The 25,853-nt window shown below is 37.5% G+C and overlaps 1 protein-coding gene across 1 annotated transcript in view; it reads right to left on the reverse strand.

Moving 5' to 3' along the window:
* Positions 1–25,853, reverse strand: part of LOC127580759 (leucine-rich repeat-containing G-protein coupled receptor 6) — a 235,453-nt gene that overhangs the window by 83,646 nt on the left and 125,954 nt on the right. Inside the window, exons 3-4 of the mRNA XM_052034588.1 lie at positions 16,837–16,908; positions 3,693–3,764 (exon numbers count right to left, since the gene is read on the reverse strand). Coding sequence (XP_051890548.1) covers positions 3,693–3,764; positions 16,837–16,908 — 144 coding nt within the window. The remainder of the gene's footprint in view (positions 1–3,692; positions 3,765–16,836; positions 16,909–25,853) is intronic.

The raw sequence follows: 25,853 nt of genomic DNA on the forward strand, positions 1-25,853 counted from the left end.
CCAGCATCATCGTGTTTTTATCTAGATTCCAACATCTGCAGTCTTTTGCTTCTCTACAAAGGAATTGTTTGTTTGCAATGTTTTGCAATTTCTTGTTTAGTATTTCATGTTAAAATGAAGGAATATGATTAAATGCAATAATTTATATGTTCAAATCTTTCTAATTAATTGAAAATTATTTTGATAATATAGTTTAAATTTGTTTATTTCTTCTGATTCCTAACCAGAATAAGCAGGAGGATTTATTACATAACTTAATTATGAGACTTGAGAACATTGTGAAATTATAGTTATTATTTAACCTAAGTATGATATCAGCGCTTCATTTATCCATGTTTCAACAGAGTCTTTAATCAGTTGTTGACATTGTAACATAACAGCTGAAGGTAGTAATCTAACCAAAGGTATGCAGGCAACATCATGAATTGATACACTCCTGTGGTGTATGCCTGAACCTTGAGATTTAATTATTGCTTTTGAACTCTCTCCAGGGTGTCGCTTAGTTAGAATATAAAAACACTGTTATACTTTGGAAAAACACCTGTTGAGAATGATTCAGGATGGGCATCAACCCAGAGTCAGAAAACTGGAACTTTGCCTCCACATGTTGGTTGCTATAGCTTTATGTTGGCAGACAGCTAAGGAGCCATCAGCTTTCAGTTAACAATGAACAGGTTAAAGGTAAAGCTTGAAAGGTTATATTGTGGATGTTATGCAGCTGAAGTGGCAAGTCTATCTGCTTTGAGCTGTTTACCTAAATATGATTTGTGTTACAGAAATTGCATTGCAGATTTAGTGCTGAGATAATGATGCTTTACAAAGATGTGTACCATTATCATTTGACTATGTAGAATATTCAGGATGGCTTTCCTAAGCTTTGGTTGCAGCAGTGGTACGGCATATCGTTGCTGTACAATTGTCTTTGCAAAGATGAATTAACCATTGTATTATGGTTTTCTTTAAAACTAGTAAGTAGGATACATGGTCCACATACCTTGTCTAGAAACTAAACCAAACAGACATTTTGCCTTTTCCCTTGTGAATCTGCAGAAACAGCTGGGAAAGAGCATTCGGTTGGATGCAAAAAAAAATGAACCCTAGAAGAAATAACTAATGTAACAGGCATTCTTCCATAGGTAAAGTAGCTTCTCTCTGTCTTCTTGTACTGTTCGTGTTTCCCACTGTCAGCAGGCTGCTTTCAGGTATTGGGTGAGGGCTGAATGCATTAACCAGCACATGAAGACTTAGACATTGTTTCATTGTAGGAAATAATTGACTACAGATTCTAGTCCAGCCAATTGACAGACTAAAAATATTTCAGTCACTGGACAATGAGCCTGGAATGACGGTGGCTGTTGTGTTGGTGGTAGGGTGGGGGAGTGCAGAGGAGTGTGGAAATCGGGTTACTTGCACTCATTTATAGATGGAGATTTACTGGCACTGGAGGATGGCCGGGTGCTGGCAGATCAAGAGATCTCAAACTTGGATGGATGATGGCGTAATCATGGGGGCAGTAGATCGATGGAGAGTTTGATGCAATCCAGGGTGTAGGATGACAGTAAGTTGTTGACATTCCAGGCTAGCATCCGAGTTAGGCATTGTATTGTGAATACCTGATTGTCCCCGGAGTGCTCAACAATGGGTTCTCCCAGTGCAACTTCATCCAAGTAATTCTCCAAAAAACAATGTTAATATTCCACAAGGTATATTATCATTCCATACTCCTCTGCCATGGAAACAGTGTCATGGATACAAAGGTGATTTACACTTGGAAGTGCAGTGTCAAATTTCTGGACTGTGCAAAACAACCTGGAAATGGTCATTACTACATTTTTTTTTGAAACAAAAATTATTGTATTGAATAACATAGAAAAAACTCTAGCTCAATTCACTATCTGAGAATTATAATACCAGCACCATGTAAATCTCCATTATCTATTTTCTGCCAGGTATACAAAACAATCTTATGGAACCTGTAGTGCATTGAAAGGAAAAATAGTGTTTTAAATTTCCCTAAAAGAGGAATTTGTGATGCTCTTTTATGGCTATGTTGGAAAACACTCTGCATTGCTCCAAGAATGCTTACCTTTGTTATAAGCTGCATAATTTAAAGACATTTATATTGTAGATTGCTAGGAAATAATTGTGGTGAGATTCAGCTGATTGGAATAAAATAAACAGAATAAATAGTTCGAGATGATCATTGCAATTTCAACATGCAAATTCCTGGGAAATTTATTCAACCATCAATACATCAATTATAATGTAGGTACTTTGTAAAATTCAATCATTTCAAAGTTTATAGAAAGAAACAAGCAACATCAGTTTATTTGCAGATCAGAACCAAACTACTTTCAAAATCAAGCTGTATTCACTTTTGTCTTGGTGGTAGGTTTGACTACAAATTCAAATGTAAAAATCAGGTGCTCCTAGCCGATAAATGCACACTTGAAATCCCATGGTAACATTTACCTCAACTGGCTGAGCACAGAGACCCCAGTATAGGTTCACCATCTTAAGATCTGAACAAAATTTTGTCATTCAGCTTTACTTTGAACACAAAGGGACTACTGTTTTTAATAAGAATGAAAAGATAACCAAGGCCCATCACAATTAGGTTAAAAATAAGGAGGAAGGAGACATAACAAAGTTCATTGTAGCTCATTGCTTGATGTGGGTATTGTTATCTGCAGCCTAGTTTTTACATTCATTCTTATCTGATTTTGGAAGAACTGTCCTTGAATGGTATCAAGTGTAATGAAGGCAATGTTTGTTTATTAAGCATGTGAATGTTATTCCATTTTCTTGTCTGGATACAGTCTACTGTTACATGCAAACCTTTTTCTAATTGCAGGTTAACCAAAATAGCACCTCTTCATCTTATCCTCTCCTTCTGCAAATTAAAACTAGTGATCTACAATGAATATTTGGTCATCTACTTCACCAGAGGTTCTTCCTACTTTTTTACACAGAAGGTTATTTTTATAGAGGTACACAGGACTGCAGATATAAAATGTGATACAAATGCATGCATGTTCAATTTTCTTATGGAAGTCATAGAGTATGTGAAAAAGCGAATGACTGAAAGGTGATGTCAATTGTTTGCCAATTGGTTAATTGGTCATTTAAGGGACCCTATAAAAAGCTGGACCAAATCGCTTAGGAACTGAAGATAGTTTATATTTCCATAAACACAAAACTCACTGTACAATTAGAGTTGCATTTTGAATTTGAAGATTATATGAATTTAAAAGTCACAATACTGTAATGCCAAATATATTAAATATTTGTGTTTTTTTTAAACTCCAGTCGTTATTCATTCAATTTCTTGTCCTTCAGGCAAAAAGTATCAATGAAGATAATGCAGAATCAAATGTCTCAGCTCATTATATTCATATGACTTATGAAACATATAACATCAGTAACAGGCTCAACATTAGTATAGAATATTTTCTTATGCTATGTACAAGATGTATTATTGTAAAGCTTAGGGCAAATTGTAAACTCATCTAAAAACGTTTCACAGACTTATCCATCAAAATAGGTGTCAATTTTGAATCAATGTGAATAGTTCATGGTTAATGAGATGAGATGTGATAGGTACTTCTAAAGTGAAGGTGACAGAATCCAGATCCTATAGAGGTCAGACAATTCTAACCTATAATTAATGATTACAGTTCTTTACAACTTACAGTGATTGGAGGTTGGGTAGATCCCACAATGCTTCACTGGGGAGCCTCTTCAGCTGGTTGTTTTGTAACATTCTATTGAAAAGAAATATAAATTAATTATTTTGAAATCAGGTAAATATGTTTTACATAAGGTTTCACTCAAACTGCTTTAAAGGGTGGAAAATGGTCTTTTGTGATTAAACAGGTGTGAGAGTTTTGGCCGCAGCTTGTACTCGCCTCCCAATATTTGGTTCCATTGAAGTCAGCCATTAGGTCTCTCATTTACATACGTATGGTTCTACCGCCTGTCTTACCAAGTTGCCAAGGGTGCCTGAAGAGCCCTTTGATCTAATTTCTTTGGTATTGCAATTGGACCTCTTTGTGTAATTACAAGACCTACAAAAGTGGCTTCCCCGTGGCTCATTTGGTTTCTAAGGGAAAATGATATTGAGCTACCTAGACCGGAAAGACTACAAGATCAGTGCATTATCTGTGCCAAGTTAACTGATCTCAGCCAGAGATTGGCAGACAAATAATGACCTTGGCCTCTTGGCTAAGCAGGGAGATGAACAAAACTGGATTGGGTTCTTGATCGTGAATGGTAGAAATTATGAAGCTTGAAGAAGAAAGTTAAAGAATTGAGGGGCAACTTTTTCACCCAGGGGGTGTAGACTATACGGAATGAGCTGCCACAGGTTGAGGCAGGTACAATAGTATCATTTAAGAAGCACTTGGATATGTACATGGAGGGACAGGGCTTAGAGAGGTATGGGCCAAACACAGGAAATTGGGAACCATGGTTGGTATGAACTAGTTGGGCTGAAGGCACTGTATCCATGCTGTATTGCTCTATGACTACATGGAATGAGCTGCTAGAGAAAGTGGTTGAGGCAGGTACAATAACAACATTCAAAAGATATTTGGTTAAGTACATGGAAAGGAAGGGTTTTGAGGGATATGGGCCAAAAGTAGGCGAAGGGGACTAGGTTCATGGGCACCGTGGTCAGCATGGATGAGCTGGGCCAGAGGGTCTATATTAGTCTATGACTCTATAACAAGATTTAGCAAGGCAGCAATGCCTAAGCTCATCTACAAAATGATGAAAATTTATCATTGAGCATTCTGGAGAGGAGAGATATGGTGTGAAAACCAGAAAATAATTTCAAACAGAAAGTTAAGTTTTGTTCCTTCACTGCATGGGTGGTAATCTAGCTGAGAAAATCACCAGTCCATGACAGAATCTGTCTGATTTTCACTCCACTGTTTTCTCTGGTGATTCTGCCAACCTTCTGCTGAAGTTGCTTTGAGAGATCAGGAGAACACCCATAGAAACTATTGGAGAATGTTTATTTCCCTGAGGGGTAATCTTGATTCAGGCATCTCAGATTTTACGGAGATTACATAATTATAACTAATTATCTTCTTTTAAAGGTTAAGATGTATTAAGACATGATTTCCTTTGAACTCTACAAATAATTATAGAGTTACTGCATATCAAAGAGCCAGAAACTAGCTCAACGTCCAACATAGGATATATATTACATTTATTTATTTAAAGTGCAAGTTTTGTCAACATGGACCAAGCAGGAAAATTGTTGAAACTATACATAAACCTGGTGCCTGTGAGTCGTGGAAAGAGCGCTTTGAATGCTATTTTCAACTGTTCATTTAGTGGACTTCTATAGAACTAATCCATTGTGAATTGAATTGGATCTTAACATAATGAATGCCTACAAGTTGATTTCACAATTTCTCCTCAGCACAGGACCCCATGCTTAACTTTGCATCCTTTCAATGCATACCATTAGGGCTGATGTTTCCTTTAATATAACCTGAGACCCCCCCTCCTGTTTTTCATCCTTCTGGCCACTGCAACATCCATAAACACAACATCAGTTTGCACCTACATTTTCAGGACACCCCTCTTCCCCCTGTCCCCTGTGTTCCCATCCCCCTCATCTTCCTCACTACTATCTTGCTTGGTATTGTCTCTGAACTTGCATAGCATGTGCTCAACAACCATTTCTAGAGATGAGATACTTCTTCTAATTAAATACTAGAAAGACAGAATCTATTATCTTAGGTGCTCACCACAAATTCCATTTCTTACCCTCTTCCTGGGATCTGTCTGAAACAAATCTTGGTGTAATAATTGGCACCCAGGTGAATTTCAATTTCCACATACAGATTAATGGCAGCAAGCTCTACCTTGTCACCCATAACCCAAATTATTTCTATCTCCATCATGTGGGCAAACTCTTTCCCTACCACAGTTTATCATTTAGGAGGATTGCTTATCCAAGGTTTTGTTATTTCTATGTTTGACTAATTTAACTGCAGAACTCCATGCCAGTTTTGTTTTATCTTCTGTCAGCTTGAGGCAATGCTAATATGAGCCAAATATGTCTGAATATTATGTCTCTAATGCTATGTGCTTGTAATGCTGCTGCAAGTAAGTTTTTCATTGCACCTGTGCATACACTTACTTGTGCATATGACAACAAACTCAACTTGACTTGACTACTACATAAAAACATAGAATGACACAGGATATTTGGCACAGAAACAGGTCATTTGGCCCAACTAGTCCATGTCAGTGTTTATGCTCCACTCAAGCCACTTCCTGTCTTCCCATATGTAACTATCAATGTGCCCTCTGTTTCCTTCTCCCTCATATGTTTGTCCAACATATCATTTCAACCACTATGTAGATGGTAAAGAGATATACTCTGAATTCCCCCCGTGATTTCTTGGTGACTATCTTTTATGCAACCTTACATTTCCTTCAGGCACATTGCACTCCCTCATTCCCCCATTCCCACCCAAATGCTATTATAAAACATCAGCACTGTTATATCTACCAATTCTCCACAAATAAAACTAATTTTTTATTAGTTTTATAAAGGAAACCATGAACTGTAATGAACTTTAACCTCTCTTTAAACATTCTGCTTGAAAACTTTTAAAAATCACATTCTTATTTAAGAATACACATTTTTCTTTTCAGTTTCCTACATGCCCCATCCCCCTCTACCCCTGTACTATGCTGCAGCCTACAATCTCCTGTTCTGGCTTCTAGTGCATCCTGACCACCATCACTTCATCATTGTTGACTGTCTTCAGCTGCTGCAGCCATAAGCTTTTGAATTCTTTGCTTCAACTTTCCTTTCCTTGTGCAAGATACTTCTTAAAACATAACCACTTTGAGCAGATGTCAAATTTTGCTTTGTAACATTCCAATAAAGTATCATGGGACATATATGCTATGTTAAAGGGAAGAAATTCATCTTTGATCAATAGCGATAAACAGGTGTCAGAGTATTCAGTATAGAGTGCATTCATCTCTGCCTGTTCATTTCCATGACTTCAGTGGAACCGAATGTATGAATGCAAGTCTGTGGATGATGAATACATGTGCACATATGCACCCGCAACCAAAGATGAATTTCTCTCCTGAAGGTGCTGTATAAGTGTGCGATATTGTTGCTTCTGTGATCCAAAAAGCAGGAATGTAGAAAATTTATTGTGGACCCACAAATACTTCAGAGAATAATTCAAAAGTTCTCAACAAAGATCAAATAGTTTGTTTCTTATGAAATAGATTTGCTGGATTAGAAATTCACCAAAGATTATTGCATTGAAAGTTGTTGTATAAACTTAAAGCTTCAATCTTTTACTGTAATACTCAATAAGCTATCTTACATCAAACTGCCTGAACTCGGAGTTGTAATAAAAATGATATATGTTCTCTGCCAATATAGGATTGCAAACAAAGAAGATCTGCAGATTTTACTTAGTGCATTAAATTGATGTAATGAATCAAACTGAAACAGTCTTTAGTTTCTATATTAACAACAAATGTTTAAAGAAATTGAGGAATGTACCTTTATGATTACCAGACATAACGAAACTATCAGAGATCTGCCACATTACTTTGCAAAAAAAATTCAAAAAGTGTCAGTAACTTGGCAGTATAGTTTTAGATTTTGGATTAATTCCATGATAAACTTTCAAACTTCTGATGTTACAGTCATTATGATAAAAAAAATCTACATGAATGTGTGAATTGTAATATCTATGCATTTAAAATTTTCTGTTAACTGTCCTTCCTCTGGAGAACTGTGGAGGGATTCTTTTATAAATCAAAATATACTCATTAAGCAGCTGTTTTTTTCTGTCTCCTCTGGGAACTTCTGCTAATTCCCTCTGTTGCTGAATCAAAAGGATTGCCTGATGACCAAGTACCATGGAAACGGGTGAGGGTTTACTTAGCTGACAACAGAAGTGAGATAAATAGGAAAACAGAATTTATCCAGGGCAAAGTCCCTCTGGGATAGCAAGAGAGAAAGAGATTTATGTTCACTGGAGCTATCTTTGGCTCCTCTACTTAAATGTTTCTGTAATTATTTTTCTTAAGAATACTTCTTTATCAGTTGTGGCTTAAGCCTGAAAAGTCACTCTGTGCCATTAACTAATGTACAGTAACCAAATCTGTGTAGTAAAAATGTCTTTTATTCTCTACCCATTTTAAAGGTCTCATGATCAAAGAGTTGAAAAGCTCTAGATTTCAGGATCAGAAAGCTGTTTTATTCTATTCATTCTTTCATCTTTTCCTTTTCCCTTTGTTTTGTTGCATTTTTAATACTTTCTACACAGCACAGTAGTTTGTTTTCTTTTCCTATCTTAACTCTGCTCAACATTAAATCAAAATACTTGAATGGAGAAAAGACAAACATTCCTCATTAGAGAAAGTTCACTTGTTTGCTGTGCTATTTTTTTTCTCCATCCCAAAGATGCTGCCTTTTGGAATTTTGGTGGCACCCAATGCTTTACTGAAGTGGGCACTCTCAACTGATAAGCTAAATGAATGCAATTTCTGTTGAACTTGATCTTTTGACAGTGAACAACACACACAAAGTACGGGAGGAACTCAGTAGGTCAAGCAGCATCTATGGAGGGAAATAAACAGTTGATGTTTTGGGTTGAGACCCTTCATCAGGACTGGAACAGAAGAGAGCAGAAGTTACTGGGGAATACATTGTTTTGAAGCAGATAATTGTCCTCAAGATAAGTTCCCTAAAATAAAACAATCAGCACTATTTACACAGGTTGCAGGTGTTAAGACACTAAATTAAAAACAGAATATGCTGGAAATACTGAGCAGATCAGGCAGAATATGTGGCAAGGGAAACCGTTAAAGTTTCCACTCTGGGACCCTTCATCAGAACTGTTAAGACACTGCTGGCTTTAAGTTGAATACACTCCCACAAGGTACATGCAATGAAAGAAAACAAGTAAATGGAGAGCAACAGGTTTCTCTCCTTGACGAAAGATCAGTAAGTCAGAAAATTTCACTCTGCAATAAATGAGTGACAGAAAGAAATTTGTTCTTCCCTTGATGCTGTAAAACAGACGACAACTAGAGGAGAAGGGTTATCAATCATAATCTGCCCCTTAAAGAGATTAGTAAGAGACCTAGGCACCCGACAAGCGAAGATCAAGTCCTAAGGTACAGCTGAGTTGAATGCCTCAGGACACCATTTGCGCTGGAGCTAATGGACAGGCACAGGGGATCAGGGTTTTGCAGTCAGCAGCGAACACTGCTGGCTGGTCACAGACTGATTTATTTGAAACTTAGTTTGCAAGAATCTTAACAGTGAGTACAGCCAGAATCCTTTTTTGGCAAGACAGAACAATCCCTGTCCATGACAACAGACCTTGCCCCACTCATTACTACCAGCTCCACCTACATCCTGTGCCTCATGTTCGATGTGTAATGTTTTCAACCCTAATACAGGTGAATCAAGTTCCTTTACCAGCAGGACATATTATTACAATTCCTACTAATCCTAGTACAGGAATACAAAACTGTTCTATGAGCTGAAAGTTAAACATCCCCACATTTCAAATTAATCCAATCCGTTAAACTAATGATGTGAAAATAATGCAATATATTTTACATGGGGTATAATTAAATGGGGTGTCAAACAGCATCTGAAATTTATAATCTGGAGATACTTCCTGTTCTTCCAGTGAATGAGTACAGGTGACTGTTCAGTTTTAAACAAAGCTGTTGGAAAATATTTTGTCAAACTAATGCAGAATATGTAAAATTAACACTGTAACAAAGCTAAACTTTAAGGCAAATGTCTGAAAATTCTATTATGTAGCCCAATATTTTTGTGCTGTATGCAAATGCAAGACGATGGGCACCTGGAAGACAGATAACTGTTCAACTTGGAGGAAATTGGACTACTGGAGTGTCTGGCAGGTTTGAGTCACTTTTAACTATTACTGAAATGGGCCCTGATCTTGATCTAATCATTTTTCTGTTCACCCTCCCCTGTTTATTTCTAAATCAAGATCTTGCTTCCATTTCTCCCACCTACCTCAAGATTCTCTCTTCCTCCTTGATCATCTTACACCTCACAATCCTCTTGCACTCATCCCCATGTTCCTTGGCAACCATTCCCCGATCATTAATCCCCTTCCCAACTCACTTTCTCTTTTACCTCCACTATTTTTCAATACAGGACAGGAAGGGCTTTATGTATATTTAAGCAAGTTGGGCCTACTGTACTACACAGGATACCTTGGACCTCACATATAGCAGAATATCTCTGCTTGGGGACCTGTGCAAATCTAGTGTAAGTCCTTGTGCAATGCCACGCTAGAGTTTTTTTCAGGCATTTTACAATTTTGAGTCCATATCACTAATTATTTCCAATTTCAAAGCATAGGCAGCTACAGACCAAATACTAGTAAATGGGATTAGTATAGATGGAAACTTGATGATCCTTTTGATGGAAATGGTGGGCTGAAGGGCCTGCTTTGGTGCTATATGACTCAATGACTCTGTCTTTACGGACTTCTAGAGACAGGTTCAGTGCACCATTTCGGTATTCCTCTGATGAAAGGAGTGATTGCTGAAAACAAAACAAAGCACAATCATATTTTGGTTACAACAGATACCTAGCCTAATAATATAGCAACTCCAAACTCTGTCAAAATCATAGACAGGATATTTCTTTTTCAGAGGGCTATTAAACCTGGCAAGAATGAACTTGAAAACTTTACTTTTGCAGATATAGTAAATCTGTGAATTGAATTCCACACACCAAAAGGTGGCTGCAATAGTATCACTCATGACAGAATTTTGCCATTACACTATATTAATTAACTTCCAATATTTCAACATTTCAACATAGCTGGTAGAGCTGTTGCTCCACAGTGCCAGAATGCTGGGTTCAATCCTGACCTCGGGTACTCTTTATGTGGAGTTTGGAGGTTCATGGACGAATGTGTGCCTTCTAGAACATACCAAGTTTTTCCAAACCAGAAGCCCTGGATGAACCAAGAGATTCGCAGTCTGTTGATGGCTAGATCAGTGGTGTTCAAGACCGGCATGCAAGAAGTCCAGGTACAACCTACAGATGGCTATCGTCAGAGCAGAAAGGTAATTCTGATTGAAGCTAGAGACAGAATCAGATGCAAAACAGCTGTGGCAAGGTTTGCGTGCCATTACTTCCTATAAGGCGAAACCTAACAGCATAAATGGCAGTGATGCTTCACTCCCTGATGAGCTCAATACCTTTTATGCACGCTTTGAAAGGGAGAATAACACTATACTTGTACAAATCCTTACAGCATTCATCAACTCTGTGATCTCTGTCTTGGAGGCCGATGTCTGAACATCCTTCAAAAGGGTGAACCCTCACAAGGTGTCAGGCCCCGACAGTGTACCCGGCCGGGTACTGAAAATCTGTGCCGACCAACTGGCTGGAGTGTTCAAGGACATCTTCAACCTCTCACTGCTGCAGTCTGAAATTCCCACCTGCTTCAAAAGGGCTGCAATCATTCCAGTGCCCAAGAAGAGCAGGGTGAGTTGCCTCAACAACTAGCACCCAGAAGCATTCACATCTACTGTGACGAAGTGCTTCAAGAGGTTAGTTATGGCTAGCATTAACTCCTGCCTGAGCAAGGACGCAGACCCACTGCAATTCACCTATTGTCACAACAGGTCTACAGCGGACACAATCTCACTGGCTCTCCACTCAGCTTTGGAGCACCTAGACAACAGCAAAACATATGTCAGGCTGCTGTTTATTGATTACAGCTCAGCGTTCAACACCATCATCCCCTCAGTACTCATAATGAAGCTTCAAAGCCTGGGCCTCTGTACCTCCCTCTGTAACTGGATCATCGCCTTTCTTATAGGGAGACCACAGTCAGTGCAGATCGGCAACAACAGCTCCTTGCTGACTATCAACACAGGTGCACTTCAAGCAGGTGTGCTTAGCCCACTGCTCTGCTCTCTCTACACTCATCACTGTGTGGCTAAGCACAGCTCAAACACCGTCTATAAATTAGCTGATGACACCACTGTTATTGGCAGAACCTCAGATTACAATGAGGAAGTTTACAGATCAGTTGGTTGAGTGGTGTCACAATGACAACCTCGCAATCGATGTCAGCAAGACAAAGGAACTGATTGTGGACTTCAGGAAGGGGAAGTTGGCAGAGCACACACTAGTCCTCATTGAGGGGTCAGCAGTGGAAAGGGTGAGCAGCTTCAAGTTCCTGGGCCCAACACATTGATACACTCATGAAAAAGGCACACCAATGGCTCTACTTCATTAGGAGTTTGAGGAGACTTAGTATGTCACCAAAGACTCTTACAAACCTCTATAGATGTACGAATGGAGAGCATTCTGACTAGTGACATCACCACCTGGTATGAATCCTCCAACGTGCAGGATTGGAAGAGGCTGAAGAGGGTTATGGATTCAGCCAGCTTCATCACAGACACAGCCCTCCCACCATCGAGGACATCTTCAAGCGGTGGTGCTTCAAGAAGGCGGCATCCATCACTAAGGACCCTCACCATCTGAGACATGTCCTCTTCTCATTACTACCATCAGGGTGGAAGCACAGGAGCCTGAAGACCCACACTCAACAATTTAGGAACAGCTTCTTCCTCTTCACTATCAAATTTCTGAATGATCCAGGAACCTATGAACACTGCCTCATTGTTCCTTTTTTTTGCACCATTTATTTATTTTTGTAATTTATAGATTTTATGTTTTTGCCTTATACTGCTGCCACAAAACAACAAATTTCGTGTCATATATCAGTGATAATAAATCTGATTCTGATTCTCCCTGTGATTGTGTGGGCTTCCTCTGGTGGCTTCGGTTTCCTCTCACGTCTCAAAGACGTGTGGGTTGGTAGGTTAGTTGGCCATTGTAAATTGTCCCTAGTTGTGTATGTGAGTGGTTGAATCTGGGGAAAGTTAACAAGCATGTTAGAAGAATTTTAAAAAATTAATTAATGTAGGATTGGTGTAAGTGAGAGGTTAAAGGTCAGCACAGACTCAGTGGGCCAAAGGGCCCGTTTCCATGCTGTATCTCTCTAGTGAATCTATTAGGAAATCCAACACCATAGGAACAACAAGGGATGACAAATTTCTTTGATTATTAAATTCAAAAACTAAGGTGTGGAGGGTTGGGGAGAAAGATGTGTTTTAAACCTACTTGGTAACCAGGATATTGACAATTACTTACCGGCCCCTAGGGCACTGGGAGTTGATTTACAGTCACATTCAGCTGTTTTCTCAGCAGGAAGCCAGGCTATTATCTCTAAATAAGGCAGGGTCTTTTTAATAAATATAACAAGTCCTGATGACATCACAGTGATCTTACTACAATCCTTAAAAGGTGCCCTGAGTATTAAGATGCACTGGGTGTCCTGTGTGTCCAACCCAAAGAAGAAGAGTACAGAGGTAAAAGGATGTCCCAAAGGTTAAATTTGAGTTTTGCCTTTTACTTTATTTTTACGTATTCCTCAGAGCTTATCTGATTGCACCCTGGGGGCTTATGGATGATCTTGCCTTTCATCCAAATATCAGCTGCCTCCAAATCTCTGTCATGGTATACCTGAGAGATAGAAAGTCAAGTAATGGTATCTAGATGAGGCTTGGAGAGTTGAAATACCCCAGGGCTCTTTTTTGGTGCAATGACAGGGATTTCAGCTGAAATGGAAGTATAATCATGAGGCCGTAAAATGGATGACTGATGACCAATTTCCATGGGATGATCTGAATTAAAATTATATCCAATATTCCCTTGTTGAAAAATGGCTTGCTATTGAGTATCAGGCCAATGCTGTCAAATAACTCTCTTAGAATAAAGCACACATATCACCTAAAATATATATCACAAATTGTTTTCGGTAGAAGTAAATTTGAGCAGCGACTCGCTGGTAAATTAGACTCCTAACATGTATTTGAAAACCAGCCCAACTATTAAATTAACAAAGGATGTAAAAGCTGTTGCTTCAAGACTGCCAACATCCTTTCAATTCTGTTTAACATCAAAGGTACTTTACAAACAATTGTAGATGTAGCTGATATAAGAAATGTAGAATTAATCTCTGGTTTATGGCCTGATTCCAGATATGTTATTGGTGCTTGCTATTAATATAATATAAAATATTAAGATTGGCCAAAGTCACTTTCTGATATTGACTCAGGTATAGAAAATATTAGAATCAAACTGCAAAACAAAACGAGGAGACTCTGAGAATACCTGGAATTGTACATGTCACAATGAGCACAAAATGAATGGTTTGCTTGTTAGTGACAACTTTTAGCTAATCTGAGTGCAGTAATACCTCTGGCATCTGAAAATGGCTCTCCTGTTCTTAAGAAGAAAACAAAAATTAGATTCGAAGAGTTAGTTGTTTTCCTATTGCCTTTGCTGTGGACGTCAACACTACTAATAATGAACCTCATCTGCTAGGAACTAGAAAGATTGGAGAATGGGATACTTCATCCACTTGGAGCTTAAATTTCATGTGGAACTTCGTTTCTCTTGCTTTTTGGCCCATTTAAGTACTTCCACAAATTGCAGCCCAGTTCACAGGAGGAGAGAAATGGCACATTTTCTGCCCATGAGTCAATGGGCTATGTCTGAATGGGTTCCATGGGTACTCCTGAAGTACCAAAGATTACATTCTTTTAAGGCTGCAATTTTTGACATCAAAAAGATAGTTTGGATTTTGTTGAGGTTTCACATGGGGTTAGAAATTCCCAAAGAACAAGTTGTTGAACCTGCATGGGATGGGGTGGAAAACAATTATTGCCATGCACCATGAGGTGGAAATCTGTCTATCTCAAAAATTAGGCTTCCATGTGGGTTGAGGTCAATAAAATCCTTCCCTTCCTTTCAGCACAGGAAGAGCTTCTGGAACCCATATTGGAATGGCTTTGGGCCACTTCAACATGTTAACTGAATGTGGCATGTGACATCCTTGCAGATACTGATTTCTACCCTCCTGTGTTAACTCCCATCTCTTACAATATTGGGAGATATCTGTGTCTTCCACCAGGATTTCAGCTTTGCTATAGCTCTACTATAATAATTACCATCTCACAAGATCAGACTTAGTGAGCATAACATTTTCTTTTGCAATAACAATTAGTTTTTTAAGAAGCCAAGATTTAACAGTGGTAGTTGACCATCAAGTATTACCAAATGACTCAAACAGGACTTGATCTAACCTGTGTTTGAGAATCTGATCCATTGCTATGGCTGGGTAGCATAGTTGGTCTTAGTGATTGCCCAGTTTAAAGAAATCACTTCAGGCAAGATTCTGCTCTTCCTTCCTAATCACTAATAACTTCTGAAGATTGTTAAGCAGTGACATCTTCTGGAACTTGTCAGTGGTCTAATATCAGGAAGCACTATTTTACACAAAGGATACTGGAAATATAGAAATTTCTTCCCAAAACACAGCTGAGACCGGGCCAGTTGAATGCTTCAATATTAACTTTTGTTTGGCAAAGTTATTGGATATTAAATGACAAGAAACCAATGGAGATCAGCCATCATCTAATAAAATATGGAAGCAAGCTCGATGGGCTGAATTAACTATTCCTGTTCCTTTATCTTTGGATGCAGCTCTTGAAGGAAAGGAGAGCCTTTTCTATTAATATCCTTCTCTGTTGAACAACCTACTGACATTTTAAGCTTGCTTATGGTAAACCTGTATGATCTAGGAATCATCACAGTTAAGTAATTTCAAAGGAGGAGTGAGAAAACTGGGGGAATGAAAATAAATTAAACTAACAGTACTGGAAATAATGGTGCTACAGGCTCAGAAACATAGGACACAATAGCAAAAGTGATCTGATTATGAGCTATGTCATTGCAATGATCAGTTTAAATGGTGCACCTGGTATTGAAGTCAAAATGAAAGCCAGGTATAAATGCTGCATTTAGAATTTTAAATACAAGAGTCTTTCCCTCAGTAATATAATCCCTTACAAACATATGATTATAGAATTACAGCAAATTCAAGTGTTCTTGAACCATTTGAATATAGGATCTGTCTTGATAGATGGAAAACATGGGTTAGAATTGTGCAGCAATAATTATGAATCATGACTGATGGTTTGATAGCTGGAATTGAAACTGATATTTCTTGTTTCTGATTTATCATCCATGTCCTGCGGCAGGTTGCTTGGAGCACAAATCTTGCCATAAAATTCAAACCATACCTTAATTTAAAGCTTTATATGAATTAAGTTGCTCCAGTTTCATTAAACTAAACTAGCATCAAGGATTCCAATGCAAAAATATTTTGTCCTTGTTCCTAATAATAATGATAACAGATACCAATACACAGGTTCTCATTGTCTGAAGTCACAACAAATTATTTTTGCTCATGCTTAATATTAATTTCTTTCAATGATAGAGTTCCAAAATGGAGCTTCAACTGACCAAAATTTCTTATAATGTAGTAATTGTAATAAAAAGTTTTGTTGCATAGATTTGTCTGTTGTTAGATTACACTTAGACAATGTTCTTGATTCCTTTGCTTAATCAGAACAAAGCTATTAACTTTACACACATTAAAATAGCTTTCCTACAGAACAAAATCAAATCCACATCAAAAGCAACACCGTAGGAAAATATTTTTATTGTGATAAAATATTATGAAAAGCACACATGAACATTCTCTTCCAACCCAGTGTAATGGACAATGAATCCTGGTCTCTATTCAGCAATTCAAGGTGAACGTAGCTGAAGATTTCTAAAGATAAAGGTAGTAATTATATTTGTCACAATTATGCAGACATTTTGGAGTGATACAAGCTACTTACAGGACTTTCAAATTGTAGAGACCGGTAAAAGCATCAATGGGAATCTGTGCTAGGTGATTTCCAGACAGCCGTCTGCAAGAGAAACAAAAATATAGCCATGTGTATTTAATCTAGGTAAAATAATTCACTGTGAAAACAGTCAATTGGTAGCAGTAGAAACACAAAATGCATTACCAGCAATGCAATACTAGGAACAGGTGTGCAAGTTAAGTATAACCAGACTGCAATAAGTTCAATAATATTTTCATAGAGGGTACATTATATTTTATTAATAATTAGTGACAAATATTCATGATTGAAGATATTTAACTATATGCACACTAACTAAAGAACCTCAAATAATAATTTTATAAAATTTACTTTTTGTTTTTGGAGATGCAAGAGAACTTTAGATCACTATCCTGGAATAATTTGTATATTACAGCAGTAGGAAGTCTTAGGTCAATATTTGCCTAAAGATGTCTTTGTATAAAGCTATCAGTAAATACTTCTTTTGTAATGCTATCCCCATGCAAATAATTAAGGCTTTTACTCTTTCTATTACCAAAAGTAATGGTGGAAGGTTGGGCTAATTTACATTTCAGTAGATGCTTTAACTGCATCACTTTCTGGCAGTCTCCCAAAAAGCACACTGTAAAGACAGGTGCATTAGAAAGCATTTTTCTTAAGATTTTTTGTTCACAAAGAACCTCTAGGATTCAAGTTCAAATCCAGCTGGTAACTTCATGGAAGTAATTTGCCTTTGAAAAAAAACTGTCTGGTGTTTATTATTGATTAATTTATAAACCACTCTTAGACTGATCATTGGAATAATTAGTTTTGACATTAAGGACTCTTGAACACAGAGAATTTCAGGTACCATACCCAGTTGATTATGGAAAATCTCAAAGCAAATCTTAATTAGTATCACAATCATTGCAGCTTCTATTAAATGAAAATAGTTCAACATTATCAATTAAAAACTATATTACTATTGATACTAACTGGTTGAGCTAACACCTTTTGGGCAAACACATGTCTGCATGCAGTGTTCATTTAAGTGTAAGCAGGTTTTGATTACTAGATGCTGTACTTCTCTCCAATTCCCAGAGGACCACTCTGTTAATCCAGGAATGCCTGTTTAAGGGTATCACTAGGGTCACGTACCATGATATGGTTAGCAATGTTCCAAATTGCTCAGGGATGTTAAGGATCATAATAAAAGCATCAATCTAACTAGTTAAGACTCTTCCCTCCATGCAATTTGTCCTGATAGTCAATAAACAAGTTTCTAATGGTATTTTTAACCAATAGAAACTATTGAATTTATCTGTAAAATATGCCTGTAACGAATGTATTTACATTGTAAGGAGGAGTTTAAATATGTCAAATCAGCAATTCAGTCTTTATAGAGATACATAGCAAACTTTCATTTTTTGCTGAATACATTGTAATTTGCAAGTGATCCCTTTATAAATATGCACAAATTGTGCACACTTCACTGGCAATCAGAAGTACATTCATTAAAATAAAGACCTGCAAAACATAAGCCAGCCATGGATAGTACTGATGAAAACTGCATTATAATGGTAAAGCGTCTTGTGTGGTGGACCGGCAAAACCCAGCTGTGATAACTGACAGGTCATAGAAATCACATGAAGGAACAATTACACTAGTGTTACAGTCTACCATCTGAAGCACAGAATGCAAGTTTAAAGGAATATTATTCATGTACTAAAATGGATATATTAGACTTCATTTGTTATACATCTAAGTCCACCAGCACTAAAAATGATTGCATCTCTTATAATTTTCAAATAGAACACAAGAAACAACTGATTGTTACCTTCTCTCAGTGCAAATAACATGTCTATGATTCTGGGTATTTAAAGGTATAAGTGCAGATAAAGTGGCAAATCCCTTTACTGAGCAGGACTACAGATGTTGGAAATTCACTAAGGAACATAAGGTAATGGCGCAAGTTTTGGCCAACATCTTATCAAAAACAACATGGGAAACAGAAACCAATCAATGTGAACAATACAAAAGAGAAAATAAAACAGGAATTCAGAGTGAGAGGAGCAGAACTTCTTCAAGCTGGAAACACCATATGGAGAAGTGGCAGTGAATTAAACAATAATCTAAAAGTAACCACAGATGTTATGACTTTATGTCCATAAGCATAATACATCTACAGCACTTGTTTCAGATTAATACTAAGATATAGCAGTACAAATTGGGAGGCAGCATCTGAGTTATCTTTGAAAGGATGCAAGCAGAGGTCCTGTCTTCCAATAGTACAATTGCAATGTAAATGCAATATATTAATAAATTATGAATATGCTCTAAGTAAGGTTAGACTCACCCCTGCAGCATTACAAAAGCATCAATCAAAACAACAAAATCTATTGAATTATGCTGGAAGTAATAACATACAATATAAAGTATTACAAATTTAGATTATTGGATTTACATGAGATGTTACACAGCTACCTGGATATAACGCTCAGAGTGAGATGAATTGTACCTTCTCAAAGGCACCAGATGAAGCTAAACTGGACCAAAAACTGAGACCTCTGGTGATGTGTGGATTAATATCACACACATCAGGTGATACTTCATTACTAATCCATCAGGGAAGCTTATCTGAAAAATTTAATTGAATAATGAGAATGCAAAGACAGCTCTGGTATCATAAGCATTTAATTTAATAATAATGGATTCTCTTCACATGCCATTTTTACTTCAAAGAGATTCATACACAAACAAATTGTATTAAATAGGTTTGTTCTTCATAATTTCCACAGAATGATAATTAAAACCAGATCCAATAACAACTTAACCTGCACTGATGCCTGAATGTGGATTTCATGGATCATATAAAATAAAATATATTATGAAGGAATATTTAGAAAACAATACATTGTTTTCTAAATTTGCCTCCCTGGTTTTCTATCACCAAACATAAAAGGAATTTCATCAAGGTTACTGTTTTCTGTCAATTTTCTCATTTGTTTATTACTCTGCCTGTAAAAATTGTTTACTTCAAGCTGCCAGGATAATTTGATTAAGCTCCTCTATGTCACAGAGTGAGATATTTGTTCAACAATATACGCCAACATGTCACTTTCATTAACAGCACTGCTGTACACTGTAACACAGTTGATCTTCAATTACTGCTTTGATCTTTCAGCAATAAATAATAATCAGGCAATTCTACATTGAGGATAGACTTGTATCAACTTAACTTTTTGGATTTATTTCAATTATTTTACTGTCTTTTATCTGGAATGAATTTTTTAATGAGGAAAATTGTCAAATGTATTGCTATAATTATCACAATGCAATTCAGAATATTTCCCATTCTCAATGTTTCCCATCCTCATTATCCCAAGAATCACAGAATTCTTATTAGTGTGTGTTTAATCAACTGTAGAACATAGAACAGTACAGTGCAGGAACAGGCCTTTCGGCCCAGCATGACTACACCAACCATGATGTCAATCTAAACTAATCCCATCCACCTGCAACAAATCCAGATCCCTCTATTTCCTGCCTGTTCATGTATCTGTCCAAATGCCTCTTAAACATTGCTATCTTATACGCTTGTACCACCTCCCTTGCCAACATTTTCTAGACACCTACCACTCTCTGTGTAAAACAAAACTTGCCTTGCATATCTCCTTTCAATTTCCCCCATCACCTTAAACATATGCCCTCTAGTATTTGACATTCCCACCCTGGGAAAAAGACTTTGACTATCCACCCTCAACATGCCCTCTCATAATTTTATATGCTTCTATCAGGTCATTCCTTGGCCTCCGACACTCCAGCGAAAACAATCCAAGTTTTTCCAACCTCCCCTTATAGCTAATACTCTCTACTTCATGCAACATCCTGATAAACGTCTTCTGCCTTCGCTTCAAAGCCTCCACATCATTCCTATGGTGTGGCAACCAGAACTGTAAATGCGGCTTAATGAAAGTTTTATACAGCTGCAACATGACTTCCTAACTTTTATACTCAATGCCCCGATCAAAGAAGGTAAGCATGCCGTATGCCTCCTTTGCCACCCTATCCACTTGTATTGCCACTTTCAGGGAGCTATGGACTTGCACCCCAAGATCCCTCTGTATATCGATGCTCCAAAGGGTCCTGTTATTTACAATGTTCACTCACTCTTGGAAGTCAAGTGTATATGGATACTAAAGAGTTACAAATTTCATATTATACTTTTTCTTAAATTATCTATCTATAATACTATCACAGTTCTGTGATTATTTTCAAAGACCATAAACACGTATTGCTCCATGAGCACTATAAAAGGCTATCTTCTATAATTCGGAAACTTGTGACACTGTTGAAATGTGAGGAAGTTCCCAGAGTTTAACTATTGACTAAGTTTGTAATAAATTAATTACCAGGATCATCTCTAAGAGATATATTGTGCAATATTGGTTATATTTTCCAACTTGGAGGCTTGGCAGAAGTCTATGAATGATTTTCCTTCACAGGTTTCCTGTTCAAATATACAAAGTCAATGTTTTAAGGTAAAAGTACTAGGAGCACAGCACAGGTCATTTTCTGGAAAACAAAATGACTAATACACTTAAATGCAGAATTTTCTTAAAGAATATTTTTTACATGGGTTTAGAATTTAAAATGATATGTTCAAAAATTCACTCCTGTTCGGTAGAGATAAAAGCACAGTTGAGTTGTACGTTGACTTAAATAGAATGAATTTCAGATAAAGACAATGTGCTGATGTGACTCTACTACCAATTATTGGGCCTTTCTGAGCAACTACTTTTTAAATTTCTGATGCTGCACGTGAACATTTTTTGTACTTTTTCAGGGAGATATTCCTGAGTATAAGTTAGTCACATTTTACCCTCAATTGCTAATGTGGGTTCCTCTAAATGCTTTAACAAAATCAGCAAAAAAACCAATAGGGAGATGAAGAGAGTTTAACCACCTGAAGGTGTTGGGCAAACCAACTCAGTAATGACTTACAAGAGGGAATATATATCTTAAAAGAAAATATTTATAGATCTCTGTGTAAAGATCAGGAGGTTGTAGGTAATTGGAATAGCTCTTCCTCAAAACTAAAATAGCCACTTTGGGCCAAATTGCTTCCTTCTGTGTTGTCTGAGTCACTGAAAAGCTTTCATAGATCTTTTTAGCTAATTAAAAATGTCTTAACTGACTTTTATGCACATCTATATACCAGTAAGTTATTGCCCATTGGACCAAAATGATTACATATAGATCACCAGACTTACACTAGAATTCTTTTTTATATGCTACTGGTATGTGATTGGTGGGTAAGAAACATAAATTTTTATAGGGAATCCTTTTCCAAACTTTTTTTACAGCATAGTCTTTAACACAATAATCAATGTAGGAGGTTTGGTTTTATTCATGTTCCTCAATAATTGAGAGACATTTCTCATTGGTTTGAAAAGAGGTGGCTGACATTGGCAGTGCAGTGACTCTCCAGATGTTTCACCTCAGTCTCCAGCTTAACAAAAAAACAAACTCTGTAGGTTGTACTAGAGATTTAGTACATTCAGCGCAAGACCCAGGCCTAGAAATTGCACTACATAGCTGAATTTCTTTATGTGCTGTATCACACAAAATTAATAGAAAAAGATTTGCAAAGGAAATCTTACTATTTTCCTTCCAGGTTCTCCACACATCTGGTGCCCTACTGCAAGAGAGGAAGAGCTTGGGCATGTATGGTGGCATTTAATAAAGCACAAAGCATACCAGGATGTCAACACTATGACTTTGGGGATTGGCCACACATGCAGAGGCAGGGCATCACAATGCTTGAGAAAGCTGCTTCATTGTTACTTAACTTGAGCAGGTACCCACCCTTTGCACTGGATGTTCACCTCATCTTGGTCTTCTTTAAGTAAAGTACTTCACCATCCCCAGGCTTCCCGTCAAGCCCCTTGCCACCAATCACATTCCTTACCCCTTTGAATTGCACGTCCACCAACCCCAATCATCAGCTCAACTGTCACCACCTCACCTATCTGGATCTTCACCAATCCTGAGCCTCAACAACCAGCTCTTTAGATATTGATCCTCATCCCTTCATCCACCCACCCAACCTTGATCTTATGCCTATTGCTGACCTCTCTCATTCCACTCCTGATCTCAAGGGGAGAATTTCTCAAAATCTTCCAAATGCTAAGGCACTCCTTTCCAACCCACCCCACATTCTTCTTCCCCATCCATCTCCTCACCTCTGTCACTATCAATAATCCTTTCACTTGTGGAACACAGAAAAGATCAGCCTTTACAAAGAGTGCACAAAGTGAATAAGACCCAGTTTGTAACACACAAGGTCTTTGCCCTCTTCGTGCTGAAGAGCTTTACAGCCACAGGCCCTTGACCAAGACATTTGTTAGTCCACTACATACAGCTAAATTAACTGACACTGCAGGTGCCATACAAGTTCTAGACCATTATTTATTTTCAAAGAAATAAGGCAAATTACAAATGAACATAGCCTAAGTTATTTCTTTAAACCTGTGTCATAACAATGACAAAAAGAAGAATGGGTGGGTTTTTTTATTCCTCCTTTGCAAAATTTATTCTTGCACAATGCACACTTCCCTTCAGTGAACCATTGTTCCCTCCTACTGTAAATCTGGGTTTGCACAATAAGTTCAACTCAAGTCAGGTTCTTGTAAAATCTTATTGCAGAAGTCCATGACCTGATTATCCAGTAACTAATCCAGTAATTCAACTTGTATACTGAAAACCCCAGCTGTGTTTTTAGAGTACATTAAAAATGTGAGTTAAAATTGTACTGGTTTTCTTCCCTACAGGTTTTAATATCTTATGGATTGTGGTTGTGTTCATCAGAGTTTTTAGATTATTCAGCAGCAAAATCCATGGAAAATGAATACTCGATGAACCGAATAAACATCCTTGAAAAAATGGTTGATTACCACATATGTTTGCTTTCAACAAGAGCAACTGGAATCAATTTTATGAATAAAATGTGACAGGAAAGAACATTCACAACTACCAAAGAAATTTTTAATAGGACAAGACAATTTGTTAACCAGTAACACCGAACAATGTTTGCTTATTTTTGTACTTTTCATAATTTATTAGTTTATGTGGATTGACATTAGTTAAGTAGATGAAGTTATAAGATTGTCATACACGTGCATTCAGAATTCTTTAACTCTGAGATAATACAGTAATAAAGGTTACGGCACTGTGTGATGTTTTGCAACTGAGGGCAGATTGCTGGCTAAAATCCAAACACATAAAGTCTCTTCAGCATTTTGCCCTCGGTCCCAAAGCAACAGAGATATTTTAAAATTATATTTCCAAACTAAAAGATGCTATTATAAGTGTTAAATTAAAAATCCTTTACTTGACTTATGGTCAAAATCAGTTTATCACACGTTAAGCTGTTCTTTCCAAATTTTAAAATATGTAGCAAACCCACAAAGAAATTGTGACCTTGGTAAGCTTAAGTGATTTACAGAAGTCCCCCAGGCAAGGCTCATCGTAAATATTTTTAATAAAAGGCATGCCTACCTAACATGAAATGTGAGTTGACACCATTATGGCCCCAAGAAAATCTCTGGTTTTTAATAGTCTTTTATTATTAGCAATACCTTTGCCCTGAAATTATGTTCTTTCAGAATTCTTACAGGCTTTTGGATAAATAGAAAAAAGGAAGCATATGACAGGAATAGGGAACTAATGGTTATGGAAAAAAAATAAATAAAGAGGAGGTATTCAATACCTTAGCAGGTTTAAAGATGGATGTATGTCCAGGATCGGAGGGGATTAATCCCAGGCTTCTACAGGAGGTAAGAGAAAAGATTGCTGGTGCTTTGGCTGAGATTTTTAAATTTTCACTAGACACATGTGAGCTACCAAATGACTGCAGGACAGCAAGCATAGTCCTCCTTTTTAAGAAAGACAATTGGGAAAAGCCTGGTAACTATAGACCTGTGAGGCTAACATCAGTGGCAGGGAGGATTCTGAAAAAAAGATCCAAGGGAGAGGATTAATGATCCCTTGGAAAGTCAGGGACTTCTCAGAGACAGTCAATATGGCTTTGTTAAGGGTACATCCACACTGACCAAAGTGTATCAATGAGGGCAGGGTAGTAGATGTGATTTACATAGACTATAATAAGGCCTTTGACAAGGTCCACATGGGAGATTGGTTCACAGGATTAGGGCTATGGAATCCAAGGCAAGTCACCAAACTGGATCCAAAATTGTCATGGCAATGGGAGACGGAGGGTGATGGTAGAAGGCTGTCCTTGTGTTTGAATGCCTATGACTAGTCGTGTCCCAAAAGGATTGGCACTGAGGTCCTTGCTGTTTTTTAATGTATGTGAAAGACTTGGATATGCGTGTGGGAAGCATGATCAGTAAATTAACAGATGGCATGAAGATTGGCAGAGTTGTTGATAGTGTGGCAGGTAGTCTTAGGCTGCAGAGAAATATTGATGTGTTGATGAAATGGGCTGAAAAATGGCAGAGTTTAATCCACACAAATGTGAGGTGAAGCATTTTAGTAGTACCAATGAGACTAGGACATATGACATAAATGGTAGGGTTTCAGGGAGTGTTGGGGAACAGAGGGACCTCGAAGTACAAGTCTATAGATCCTTCAGGTTGACAACATGGATAGATAACATGGTTAGGATGGCAGATGGGATACTGGCCTTCACTAGTCAGGGTATTGGATACAGAAGCAGAGAGATTATGGTCCAACTTTATAAAACCTTGGTCAGACCTCAACTGGAATATTGCGTGCAGTTCTGGTTACAATGCTATAGGAAGGATGTGATAGCCCTGCAGAAGGTATAGAGGAGATTCACCAGGATATTACCTGGGATTGAGCAGTTCACTTGGGTGGAGAGATTGGAGAAGCTAGGTCTGTTCTCTCTGGATTGGAAAAGGTTAAGATGGGACATGATTGAGGTATATAAAATTATGAGGGGTATGAATACGATAGACTGCAGGGAACTTTTCCCCATATCAGAT

The sequence above is a fragment of the Pristis pectinata genome, chromosome 20, assembly GCF_009764475.1.
Source record: "Pristis pectinata isolate sPriPec2 chromosome 20, sPriPec2.1.pri, whole genome shotgun sequence".
In the NCBI taxonomy this organism is placed as follows: Eukaryota; Metazoa; Chordata; class Chondrichthyes; order Rhinopristiformes; family Pristidae; genus Pristis; species Pristis pectinata.